Genomic DNA, 13,783 nt, shown 5'->3' with positions numbered 1-13,783 from the left:
GGGTTACTCAAAAATGTTTCCTACTAGGAGAGTATTTTGACATGAGATTAGGAGTGTATTTTGACATGAGATTCTATTCCGCATTTCCTTTCCAGGCTGGTCTCACCTTTGATGACTATTAATTTTTAAATACCTTAAATGCGTGAAACTTCGACTATTAAATACCTCTTGCAAACATCTGTGCCACTCTAATTAAACTAAAAAGCCTAAAACTTGGGCTATTAAACACCTTGGAACGTGCTAATCCTATGAATCTCTGCCACTGCTATTCCTAAAAGCACCCTTTTTGGCTCAGCTAGAATGGTGAGGCCAAGTTTGCAAGTTTGCCTATTTTCTTGGACAACATAGTTGTATGATCATGTGAATGTGAAAAGGCTCAGTTAACTGAAGTGTGGGAAAAAGGCTGTAAGGAGCTGATCACCATGCTTCAAGGGGTTACCATTTTTAATTGAGGAGACCCCTTGCAATGGTGGTATAGCTAATGGTTATATTGTGTGACTTGTGGAAAAGATCAGTAGTTAGCTAACTAGTGTGATATTGTTGATTACCATGCTTCAAGGGGCTACCGTTGTAAGGTATATAATTGAGGAGACCTTTGCTTGTGTGATGACTAAAATTTTAGGATAGACTGTTCTCTTCCATGCCATTGCACATGAACATTGAAGACTAATTAACCACGTAGGGACCATATCCAGATTCAAGAGTGCAAAGCAGCTCGTGGAAGAGGAATCAGAGATGCATGGAGAATTCCGTTCTCTCCCTTCTCCCTCACATGGTAATTGCTGGTCATGCACGTTCATTCCTCCAAATTATGACCTAATGTTGCATCACAATCGGTTTGCCAGGAATTCAATGCTAATTGTCAACGCTGCATATAGTTATAACATACTTCATTTTGGCTCTATGTACACAAAATCATGGAGGCACCTGCTTTATAAGATCGTGAAGCTGTTCGCAAAGTGACAGAAATTAATTCTCGAGATGGAGAGCGCAACAACGACTACTTTATCGAAGTGTTAAGCCTAATTTGCCGATTAGTAAGCCATGAATGATTGGCATTCTAGTGTGTCTAAATACTAATTAAACGCCTACAAAATTCTAAGTAACGCTCAGAGGGGTTCTATTTGACCACAACAGACCACTAAAAATCATAAAGGATCTTTGAGCAGCAGGTCGCATACATCCACATAGGAACTATTACAATGCAGTCAGTACAGACTTGTCATAGGAGAAGAGCAAATGCTCTAGGTAGGAGTCCACTGTGGAGCCTGGAAGAAGCTGGGATTTATCCACATGATTAGTACTAAACATCTCTTGGAAGAAATAATCAGAGGGTTTTGAAAGGAGATCACCCTCTTCGTCGTCACTACTACTAATGAGAGTAGAAGAGCACCAAGGAGGGATATGGTCTCCTCTATTGACCTCACAATCACGTCTTGGGATGAGCTGATTGTGATTATCATCAATTGGAGAGCCCAAATCAGAGCTTAATGATTCAAGCAGCCCATGATCATGATGACCACTGACGACAAGTTGTTGATGATGGAAACCATGGTGAATTGGAAAGCAAGGTGATGCTGCTCTGTTGGGCGATGGAGAATTGAGCTCCATTAATGTTGATTGATCATCGAGAGATCGACCTTCATCACCATTAACATTTCTCCTACCATAGCTGTTTGATTCTAGAAGATGCTTCTCATCGAAGCCATAGTACGTTACCATTATATAATCTGTTGATGGAGGAGAATTAAGCTCCGAATCAGAGCTTCCTGATAGAAGAAGCCCTTCAAGATATAAATCATTATCGGCACGTCTGATGCTGCAGGTGCTGGCGCTTGATTCAAGCTGCATGTGATGATGATCTCTATCTGGGATAGAACACGGTCGTCTTTCCTCGCATCGGAGGCGAGTAGCAGAAGAGCCAGTGAGGCTCTGAACAATCCACATGAAGTTGTGAGGGTCTACAGAGACGACATGAGGGGAGACAGAGTGGATGATGACAGGCTGAACCCTCTGTGGGGCGACTGAAGGGAGAGAACGGTTGTTCTTGGCGGCAATCTTCTTCTTCTTCATGGTGGTGGCAGCCTTTCTGACCTTGAGAGCGTCAAGAAGGCCATCTCTACACATCTCTTCCGTACACCAATCTAAACAGTATGGCAAAGCTTGAGTGCAGAAACCTAGCTACTTTATACAGTCGCCCACCAATGCCTGTTCTTCTGAGATAAGATTATTTTGGCTTTAATTATTTACTATATTAAGCTGGCATCTGCAGCACCAAATTTTTTGATTTGATATCCTTGCATTTTCCATGTGATTGGATTCGCACCTTTTGTAATACTTAATAATAGTATTTAAATCACCGAATTTGCAGCATCTACACGTTTATAGAACGTGCCTTAGGATGCAGGAATCACTGAGAGGACTAGGCTGGCTGGCCTAGTTATAATTTATACAATTTCTTTATTATTTCAAGTTGGGTCAATGGACATAGGCACCTTCAACACGTGCCCTTCCATCCATGATCCAAAGATTAGGCATGTGCCAAATTCTCATATTTCATGTTTCATTTTGGGAATCAAATTAAACCCAATAGCCTCAATGGCTCATGTGACATGCACGCACCTGCCACCCCCTCTTCATTTTTGAAAAGTGGCCTAGTGGGGGTCAGTTCTTTTTTCCTTGTAGAATTTTTAGCATGTCCATTTTTTCTTGTAGAATTTTTAGCATGCCCAACATACTTTTTAGCCAATCAAAATAGGGGCAACTCTTAAATCTATCCGGTATTCTGCACATTTTCTAGCACTGAGCACGTCCACTTTATTTTTTAGTTATCATGTTTATTTGCTACACATGCAATAGGATCCAACCCACATCATGCTTGGGACTGTGGTCTTTTAACGAACTCGACTACATGATAGGGGACCGATCCATTCTTTATAAAAAAGGGTTATTGGCAAGTTGACCTTGTTGAAGAAGGGTAAATTTTTCACTTTGCCTTTCGAATAAATATTTGAAAGATAATAAAATACGTTGTGGTCTTTTAAAACAAGCATACATACAATCCTTTTTAAAATTAAGAAATGGATTTGAACAAGAACAATGTGGGCTTTTAACGAACTCGACTACATGATAGGGGACCAGTCCATTCTTTATAAAAAAAGGATTATTGGCAAGTTGACCTTGTTGAAGAAGGGTGAATTTTTCACTTTGCCTTTCCAACAAATATTTGAAAAATAATAAAATACTTTGTGGTTTTTTAAGACAAGCATACATACAATCCTTTTTAAAATTAAGAAGTGGATTTGAACAAGAACTATCCATAGAGTTTTTTAATTATAAAGCTAAAACATAGCCAAGCATAAATTTCAAGTATTATAAAAATCTTATTATAAAGCTAAAACATTATATTTTCTCGTGTTTTTAGAGTAAGCTAAAATGATATAGAAGGACTCAACAATGTTCAAAAAGAAACTTTGCATGCAACATGGCTACATGCTAAACAAAGGGAAGATATCTCTTACCCATGTGCGTATCAAAGTTCAAATTGCTTTCATATATGGTAAAGACCCAATCTTAGTCAAGACAACTAAAAGAATTCGAATCGGATGAGGACAAAGGGCTATATTTTTGGGGACTCCATCTTCTAGAGTCGTAGATTTTGTTAAATTTTAGTCTTTATTTTTTTTTGGATGATATTAAGATTGGTGAAAAACCCATGTTCATGTTTTAGCCCATGCAAGGAGGGATACAAACAATAGGATGCTCTAGTTGAAAATCATGAAACTGACCATTGACAACATAACATTTTATCTTTTTTTCAAAGGAGAAACCAATAGTTTATGTGTATTAAATGGTCATAAATGGGAGTGGGCAGTGGCACTAAATAAGTGGACATGTGGGAATTGGGTCTTTGACGCTAGACTATATCCACCTTTTACCAAATTACTTTCATATTTATATTATACATATGTGTGTGTGCATGTGTGTGAATTTTTGAGAGATCAGGTTAAGCACACACACATAAAAGTATATATACATATGTGTGTGTGTGTGTGATTTTCCCAAAGATGAGGTTAAGCACAATCTTGCAACACTTAAATTACTAATACTAGTAAATAATATGAAATAGCATAATGACAATTCTATATTTAGTGCCCAGGGTTGGCATGGATGTATATTGCCATGTCAACCAACCTATGACGTGAAAATAACCAACTGACCATATCATCCAAGTAGGACCATATTAGACTATAACTTAGTTCTATTTATACTAGGTGTAGCTACCATGACCATTTAGGACATACAGACCCTCAAATGGACCTCATAACCTGATAATAATGTGTCCTTAATTTGCTATCCACCACTCGCAAATGTGCTCACATAGCTTGCATAAGCATGCATCCTACTTAGCAGAGTGCCAACTCTCATAAGCTATCTCCTAACCATCTAGCCACCATCTCATGTCTTAGCAAAAAATTTTGAGGTATTTCCCATTAGGATGTTCGTCAGTCTCACCACAACAGCTACTACTCATAGAGGGTCCTTACAAAATAGAGCACACCCATCACCGGGGTAGTGAGAACACCAGGAGGGTGGAGCATTGAGCAAATTCTTCTCCAATACCCCCCTTAATGTCCACCCGTAAGTAAACTACCCCTTCGGTCCAATGTCAACTCGATGAAGATGGTGCTCGAGCAAATCTCACCTAAGAGCCTTTTTGAGGGTATCTACACAATTCTCTATCATCGGTTTCTCTATCATGAGGTAGTAGACAAGTTGAGCCACCTCTCCATCCATGATAAGCTCATACAAATAACGATATTGTATTTCAGTATGCTTTGTGCGAAAATGAAACACCAAGTTCTTGTGGTAATCGTTTTGCAACTTTGATTTTCACACAACATTGTCGCTCCAACATTTTTACTTCCTTTTGAGCAACATCCATGTCTCCCAAATTCCTTCTCAACCAAACTTCTTCACATGAGGTAAAGTATATTGCCTTGTACTTAGCCTCTATAGAAGAAAGTGTCACTAAGCCTTGTATTTAGTCTCTATAGAAAGTGCCACTCATTGAAAAAAGGCATTCCCCTCTCTTCTTTAGTAAATCCAACCATTCTTTATCCTAGATGAATGATTAATGGATAAAATCAAGTTTTTCATAATGTTTCTCTTAAATGAGTAGAGAATGTTTACATAAGAATGATTCTAATACTCTTGGTGAAATCATAATCTCCTACCTAATTTGAGTCATAAATCACATCAATGTATTGCCTGATGTGTAAGTGTGATACCATACCTAATGGTACCTTTCATGTACTTCAACACATACATATCCCTGCCTTCTAGTGGTTCTCTCAAGGCTGATTTGAGAACTTGCTAAGGACACCAACTACAAAGCTAATATTAGGCCATAAATTGTACAGAAAGATCAAACTCCCCACCCACTTTAAGTGCTTCTTCATATCCACAAGTGGAGAAGCATCTTCCATAGGTAGCTTTGTATGAACCTCCATGGGTGTAACCATTCACTTGCACTCAACCATACTAAATTCCTTTAAGAGTTCTCCTATATACTTTTACTGAGAAATGAAGATTCCATCGGACTCATGCCAAACCTCAATCTCCAAAATGAAATGCACAAGCCCAAGGTTTGTCATTCCAAACTGTGAACTCAATATCTCCTTTATCTATGAGATTTGATTTCCATGGTTCCCCATCATAATAAGGTCATCCCCCATATAGAACAATGAGCAAGTACCTACCCTAATAAGAGAAAATACAAAGATTTTCATCTTACATACTTTTATAAATATTAATACTTATAAAGAAAACATATATCCAGCTGCTCTGGTACCATTCCCTAATGGCTTGTTTCAACCCTAGAAAGTATTAAGAGACTAAGGTTATAAAGAAGGGGAAGAGAAGGGTGTGAGTGTGAATGGACTTAAAGGTGGAGCTATGAGGCATTTTGTATTGAGCAAGGCCTAGTTGTATTCATAAACAACTTAATAAGCAAGAGATTGTTCTTGTATTTTGTGAGCTATTTTCCTCCACACACTTGATCTAGCATGAGCACCACATTTTCTCATCATGGTATCAGAGCCCAGGTTGATTAGAACGCCTTGTGGTGTAGATTAGGTCAAAAGTTTCACTTTTTTCTTATCCTTTCTTTTGTGGAGCTCAACCCTCTACTGGTGGAGGCCTTCTAGCAGCTTGTAGAGGGCATATCTCTCAAAAATTTCTTCATGGGAGATGTGTAGAGGAGACCTGGGTGCATGTACTCGTACGGCCAATTGTCTGAATAATTCACTCCTCGCGGCGGCATTACGTCAGCTCGGTGCCAATTTCCTGTAGCGCAGCTAGTCGTACACAAATACGCCGACTGTGAGCAATGCTTGCCTATGGGAGTTGAGGGCTATTGAAGCCCACTCTATCCCCTATGCACAGCTCAATTTTGAGCTCATTTGGTGGACGGATGCGTCGGCTAGAAGCAGAAAATCAGTCGCCTCTCCTCACTCCATGGAAGCTTTCCATTAAAGCTTCAACTTTGATTTTTTCTTGCTCTAATCACCTTCTCCCTTGCTCTAATCACTCAAGTGAGGTTGTGAATGATTGTTGCTGATCTTTCTCTTGATTTTGAAGAGTGGCCATCCACATGAGGTATCCATAAACCTCATTCTCATCAAGCTCGTGAATCAACATCAACTTTCAAGCTTTCAAAGCTTTCAAAATGTGCTTATGAGCACTAATAGTGTTGTTTAATACTAATTAATCTGTTAATCCAACAAAGGGAGGTTATTATAAAGTGTTCTTAAACACTAATAGTGTTATTAAACACTAATGGTAAACTAATCACCAAAATAAGTGTCATTAGATACTAAAAATATGCTTTTAAGCACTAATTATGTTTTCTACACACTAATGGTGATCTTAATCACCAACCAAAGTGTTCTTTAACACTAATGCATCTAATCCCCATCAAAATTAGTAATTAAGCACAAACCCTAAGTGCTAAACCATAAAAATTACTATTTTAATCTCCTATTTATGCAACATTCTCAACTTGATTAGGGTTGTTGCACTCTCATAAGCCTCTCTCTTTCTAATTAAGCCTAAATATCATAAATTTTTGGTTTTTTCTTCTTCATAATCAGCCCATTACTCTCTCATAATCTCTTTCAATACCCAATGTCAAAGGACAACACTCAAATCAAGAAGTTCTCGGGAGAGGGCTTCCATACTTGTCAAGTACAAGATGATGTCCAAAGGCTTTTGGCCATTCATCTCCGCCACCAAGGTTATTGATCGAACAAAGGCTGAAGATGTTGAAGATGATGAGAGGGCACAAGCCATCATCATGCTTCATCTTGATGAGGCACTCATCCACCATGTGGACTAGCTTCCGACTGCAACGGAGAAATGGGATGAGCTTGATAAGCTCTATGGAGCTCGTGGTAAGAATTCCAAGATCTCACTCAGAATCGAATTTTTTATCTTGGAACTCAAAGAGGGAGATGGCATTGGAGCCTTCATCTCTCACTTGAAGGGCCTTATGGCTCAACTTGCATCAGTGAATGCGAGAATGGATGAAGATGATGCAGTGGCTGTTTTGCTCAAAGCAGTCAAGAAGGTGTACGCCACCTTGGACACCACCTTGAAGAACATACCTAATCCCACCCTCGAAGGATTCATTCAATCATGTCTTGATGAAGAAAAGAGGCCAAAGGGAGTGGCTGAATCTTCAAATGCAACCACTTCATCGACTATCGAACAAGCTTTGTCACATCAAGTGGTCAAAGTAAGATGTGCCCATTGTAAAAAGGTGGGTCATTTGGCAAATAATTGTTGGATCAAATATCCCAACAAAATGAAATGTAATAAGTGTAAACAAATGGGACGTATCACATCTAAATGTCCTAACAAAGAGTCAGAGGCAAACTTTGTATCAGCCTCTACCTCTGCTGAGAAATTGTTTTAATTCTCAATGTAATCACACCTATATTCCAAACCTTGTACGCCTAATGTTATAAAGGCATCCTATGTCTAATACCACCTATCCCATCCTTTCATAGTTGATATTGAGGGGGGGTATTAAGAGACTAAGGTTATGTAGAAGGGGAAGAGGGTGTGAGTGTGAATGGACTTAAGGTCCACTTGCTCACCTATTTAAAGGTGGAGTTATGAGGCATTTTGTATTGAGCAAGGCCTAGTTGTATTCATAAACAACTTAATAAGCAAGAGATTGTTCTTGTATTTTGTGAGCTCTTTTCCTCCACACACACTTGATCTAGTATGAGCACCACGTTTTCTCATAAGAAAGAATGTATTCCAAAGTCTCCACACTTTGTTTTTTGAACTCTCAATTCCATGTGGTTACACCACATAAATATTGGAAAAGTATTTTCTCAATGCTCCACCCTCCCTCTGGGTGAAATATGTGATCTATTTTGTAAGGTCCCCTTTTTTAGGAGGATGGGATGTGCTCTATTCTATGGGTGACTGATGTGCTATGTTTTGTAAGGCCGCCTTTATGAGGAGTAGCCATTGTGAGATTGTGGGCACTTGGTAGTTCCCATATAAGACATTGGATTGTGGCCAAGTGTGGCCATATGTTTAGGAGATGTCTTATGTAGACTTGGCACTCTGCCAAATCTACATAAGCATGCATCCTACTTTTCGCTCTACCAAATAAATTTCATGCTTATGTGGGCTATCTGACCACATTGTTGAGTGTTGGTGGTGGACAGCAAACCAAAAACACACTGTTCTCGGGATGATGCGGGGCCTATTTGAGGGTCGAGACAGTCTTAGATAGCCATGGGAGCTGCACAAAGTCCCTATGGGAATCTGGTATTGTCTAATAAGGAGTGTTGAAGAAAGATTGGATATGTTTGTGGGAATAGAAAAAACCTATGCAAAAGCAAAATATTCCTCAACATATGATGGTTCATAAATCATTGACAATGGATCGTCTCGACATATAACTAGATAAAAGGGCTGGTATACCTCCCTCAACCCTATGGGGGAGACTATCCTAGCAGCTATCGGGAACGATGCCAATAAATTCCCATCCATGGGTTCATGTATCATTTCTTTTGTTTCTAGAAATGGTGATATTAAAAAGTGATTTGATGTCCTGAATGTGGTAGACATCAAGTGATTTTTGCTGTCAGTTTTTTGTGGCCATATAGTTGACCGTGACTTGAAGGTTCTCTTTGTTTAGGCTAGTGTAGTCATCACAGATGTCAGTGGCAATGTCATTTTGGAAACAAATCCAATGCAACAACTTATATGGCTATTGGATTTTATAGCCCGAGCTGATTGGGACAAGAAGGCTTTAGGAAAGAGAGATTTGGACACTTGAGATTTGTAGCCTTAAAAGATATGCAAAGGACTGGGATTGTGGCAGATCTAACAACATTTTTAGAGATGTTAGATGTGTGTGAAACTTGTATCGTGGGCAAGCAACATCGGCATGCATTTCCACAAGAAAGAAAGAATTATGCCAAAGGCTCCTCTAGAGCTTGTACATTTGTGGTAAAATACCAACCATTGCATTAAAGAACATATTAAGGAGTTTGGAAAAATACCAATTCTCACTTTGAAAAGATTCACAAATGGGGAGCACGGTGAACCCTATCAATCTTTTGTCAAAACCCCCCTCATGTGATATATTGTTGGAAAGTTTTTGATGTGTAGGCTCTAGATATACAATCTCTAACAAATTTGGAGTTGGTGCGCTCCGAGATACTTTAATAAGTAGATTTAAAAGTTTCACATTTGGAATTCCCAAAGTATGGGAATTTTCCCAAACTTCCTAATATGGTCTTAAATTTAGGTGGTTCTTCCTACTTCTTGTTAGTGTGATCGATCCCTTTAGTAGAAATATGTGGGTGTATTTTCTTCGAGATAAGGTTGAAGCTTTTGGAAAGTTTAAACTTGGTACAGAATGAGATATAAAAGAGGTTGAAGAAGTTTTGAATACATTGAGGAGGAGAATTCACATTAAGTGAGTTCAATGCCTACTGCGGAGCACACGATCAAGAGATAGTTACTCATACTCCATAATAAAATAGGGTTACAAAGCGTAAGAATCGCATAGTGGTGGAGATGGCGTGGAGTATGCTCAGAGGTAAAGGATTACATAATTCTTTTTAAGCTGAGGCAATTAACATTGTAGTAAATTATTAGGAGTTACATAAAAGTAGTGAAGGGCATGTTAAAGTAAGAGCTGCGTAATGTGACCAAATAAACACTGAGTATAAATTACATAAAAGTAGTGAAGGGCATGTTAAAGTAAGAGCTGCATAATGTGACCAAATAAACACTGAGTATAAATTACATAAAAGTAGTGAAGGGCATGTTAAAGTAAGAGCTGCGTAATGTGACCAAATAAACACTGAGTGTAAATTACATAAAAGTAGTGAAGGGCATGTTAAAGTAAGAGCTGCATAATGTGACCAAATAAACACTGAGTATAAATTATTACTCACAATGAAGATTGAATCGCATAGTGGTGGAGATGGCGTGGAGTATGCTCAGAGGTAAAGGATTACATAATTCTTTTTAAGCTGAGGCAATTAACATTGTAGTAAATTATTAGGAGTTACATAAAAGTAGTGAAGGGCATGTTAAAGTAAGAGCTGCGTAATGTGACCAAATAAACACTGAGTATAAATTACATAAAAGTAGTGAAGGGCATGTTAAAGTAAGAGCTGCATAATGTGACCAAATAAACACTGAGTATAAATTGTTACTCACAATGAAGATTGAAGATTCCATTGTTTCTATTGGATTACCAGCAGTAGATGACGATGGTATAGTGTCCGTGACCTTGAATGGTCTTGGCAAGGAATACAACTAGTTTCAGGACTTAAATGGTATGGAATACAACTAGTTTCAGGCCTTAAATGGTCTTGGTACGGAATACAACCAGTTTTACTCCTCCATTGAAGTTCAAGAGAACTTTCCTAATTTTTAGGAATAGATTTCTCTTCTCATCTGGTGCGAGGAGATGAATATTGGGGGAGGCTCATCCCATGAAGTTCACATGAGCAGGCCTTCTACTCAAATACATGTAGAGATAGAGGTAAATCATTATCTAAAAGCCGTGGTGCAGGCCGTTTTAGAACCAAAAATCCTGGGTAGCAACAACAATAAGAATCTAATATACAAACAAGTGAAAGAGGCCACCCTAGTGGTAGAGAGGCCAAGGTGCCTAGCAAAGACATCAAAATGTAAATCGCATAGACTGCTATTACTATGGAAAACCTAGTCAGATGGAAAAGGATTGCTTTGTAAAAAGAAGAATGATATCAAAAGTGAAAAGTTGCAGCAAGGCAACTATGCATCATCAAGTAAACATAGTGAAACAAAAATGAGCAGTCGTCGTTTGTGATGTAGTACATACTCAGTTCCATGATAGGAGACGTGTCATGATCGGGAGATATTTGGTATGTGGATTCTAGTAGTTCTAACCACATGACCAATCATGTTGACTGGTTTAGAGATATATGTTGAAAATGGAAAATATAGAGTATGTAGAAACATGTGATAATACTATGCACCCCATTGTGTATGTTGGTAAAGTGCCATTACCCAATCCGGATAAAAAAATGAATTACTTAGTGGATATACTTCATGTTCCAAATATTATAAAGAACTTAGTTTTCTGTTTGACTAAGATCTACAAGTGAGGTTGATCCTCAAAGATTATTTTATGGAAGACGTCAAAAATCATTGCTGTTTGGTTGCAAAGAGTAACAAAAATGATAGGATGTTTACTTTAGATGTTAACGTGCCTGAGGTGAAGGTAGACATATTTGTGCATGGGATAAGTGTCATTATAGACAGGGATTTAATATTCACGTGATTATAAGATTTTTTGTGATAATAACACATGTGAACAAGTTATTCACATGTTCTCATGTTACCGTTCATAAAATAACAGGTCACTTGCCATTTGGGAACCCCTTAAAAGCTTGGCTACACATGGGAATAAGCTATTCACATGTTCTCATGTTACCATCTTCACATAATAGCAGGTCAGTGGCCACCTAAGAAGATTTTTTATGCCCGACAAAGATAATTTTTTTAGGCCCTTGTGAAAGCTTTGTGAATATAACATGTGATCACAAGATTTTTTGTGTTATTAACATATGTTATTAACATGTTCACATGTTCTTATTTACGTAAGTGAAATCCCTGATTATAGATATTGACATATGACACAATTTCATTGGTCATGTGTATATACAGTTGAAGTCTATGCATGCCCAAAATATTGTTCCAATTTTGTCGAAGTATAGAGTTGATGGTATGCACAAAGTATGTGAAGCATGCCATCTTGTGGTAAGTAGGACAAACATGCTTTCCCACGTGAAAAATCACTAGTGTATTGCATTTTAATATATAGGGACCGACCAAGACGAAGACTACAAATGGATTGTAGGTACTATGTTACATTCATTGATAATCACACTCTAGGGAAGTGTAGGCTTATTTTATGAAGGAGAAAAGTGAGGTGTTTGCTCACTTTTAGATATTTAGACCTTGGTGTCGTGAAGGAAAAAAATATAAAGATCAAATGCCTAAGATCGGATGGTGAGGGAGAATGTTTCTCTAACGAGTTTAATGATTTCTTGAGAAAGCATGGAAACAAGAGGCAATTCATAAATACACTTTGTAACATAATGGTGTTATAGAGAGAAAAATATGGCACATTACAAAAGTCATTCATGCCATGATGTCTCAAAAGAATATTTCGGATTATTTTTTGCTAAAGAAATAGCAACAACTACTATGTACATTCTAAACAAGACCCCACTGCATAGCTTCTCACATAGCATTATGCTTGAATAGAAGTTTATAGGCATAAAACTAGATGTGTCTCACTTGAAAGTGTTTGAAAGTGTTTGAATAGCTTCTCACATAGCATTATGCTTGAATAGAAGTTTATAGGCATAAAACTAGATGTGTCTCACTTGAAAGTGTTTGGATATATTGCATATGTGCATGTTCTTAATAAAGCGAGAACAAAGTTGCATCCAAAGGCAGAGAAATGTATCTTTATTAGTTATGCTTTGGAGAAAAAAGGTTATAGATGTTGTAACCCTGTCACTCATGAGATGCGAGTAAGCAAAGATGTTATCTATGTGAGGAGATGAGTAGCCAGTATGCATTAGTGAAGGAAATGAAAAATGCCGATGTAAGAAGTAATGATGATGTCTTCAGATGGATGTAAAGAATGCCTTCTTGCATAATGATTTATAAGAAGCTCTGATTTTATATTCACGTGATCACAAAATTTTTTTTGTTAATAACATGTGTTAACATGTTATTAACATGTTCACATGTTAACATGTTCTCAAAAAAGCCGGTGGCAAGCGACCTGGTAACCGGACAAAATCCCGCCGCGCTTTTGTTATACTCGGCGGGCCCGCCGGGATAAAGCAAAACCCGACGGGTCCCTGTGGGATCGTCATCTAGCCCGGCGGGGTACAATTTCCTATATATATAGGCCCGGGGGACCCTTTGGGAGTTAATTGCTGACAGCATACACAGGTAATGAAACTTGTGTGTGTGTGTGTGTGTGTGTGTGTGGGTGTGTTCGTGCGGGCAGCCGCCCACTGTCGCAATGCGCGGCAGGATGTGGGTGGTCCGCCACACGAGGGATGTGTGTGTGGGTGAGTTCGTGCGGGCAACCGCCCATTGTCGCAATGCGCGGCAGGATGTGGGTGGCCCACCACACGACTGGTGTGTGTGTAAGGCCATTCTTCGGAAT

At 38.5% G+C, this 13,783-nt stretch overlaps 1 protein-coding gene across 1 annotated transcript; it reads right to left on the bottom strand.

Moving 5' to 3' along the window:
- Positions 1-1,162: 1,162 nt before the first annotated feature.
- On the bottom strand, positions 1,163-2,205 carry LOC147641081 (uncharacterized). The gene has a single exon (XM_086809785.1). It carries the CDS (start codon positions 2,125-2,127, stop codon positions 1,198-1,200), a length of 930 nt encoding a protein of 309 aa, XP_086665911.1. The 5' UTR covers positions 2,128-2,205; the 3' UTR covers positions 1,163-1,197.
- Between the last annotated feature and the right edge of the window lie 11,578 nt (positions 2,206-13,783).

Source organism: Cibotium barometz, chromosome 2 (genome assembly GCF_041138505.1).
Source record: "Cibotium barometz isolate CiBa-2024 chromosome 2, ASM4113850v1, whole genome shotgun sequence".
Classification (NCBI taxonomy): Eukaryota; Viridiplantae; Streptophyta; class Polypodiopsida; order Cyatheales; family Cibotiaceae; genus Cibotium; species Cibotium barometz.
The sequence above is the reverse complement of the archived record's forward strand: the minus strand, read 5'-3'. Positions and strand labels throughout refer to the sequence as shown.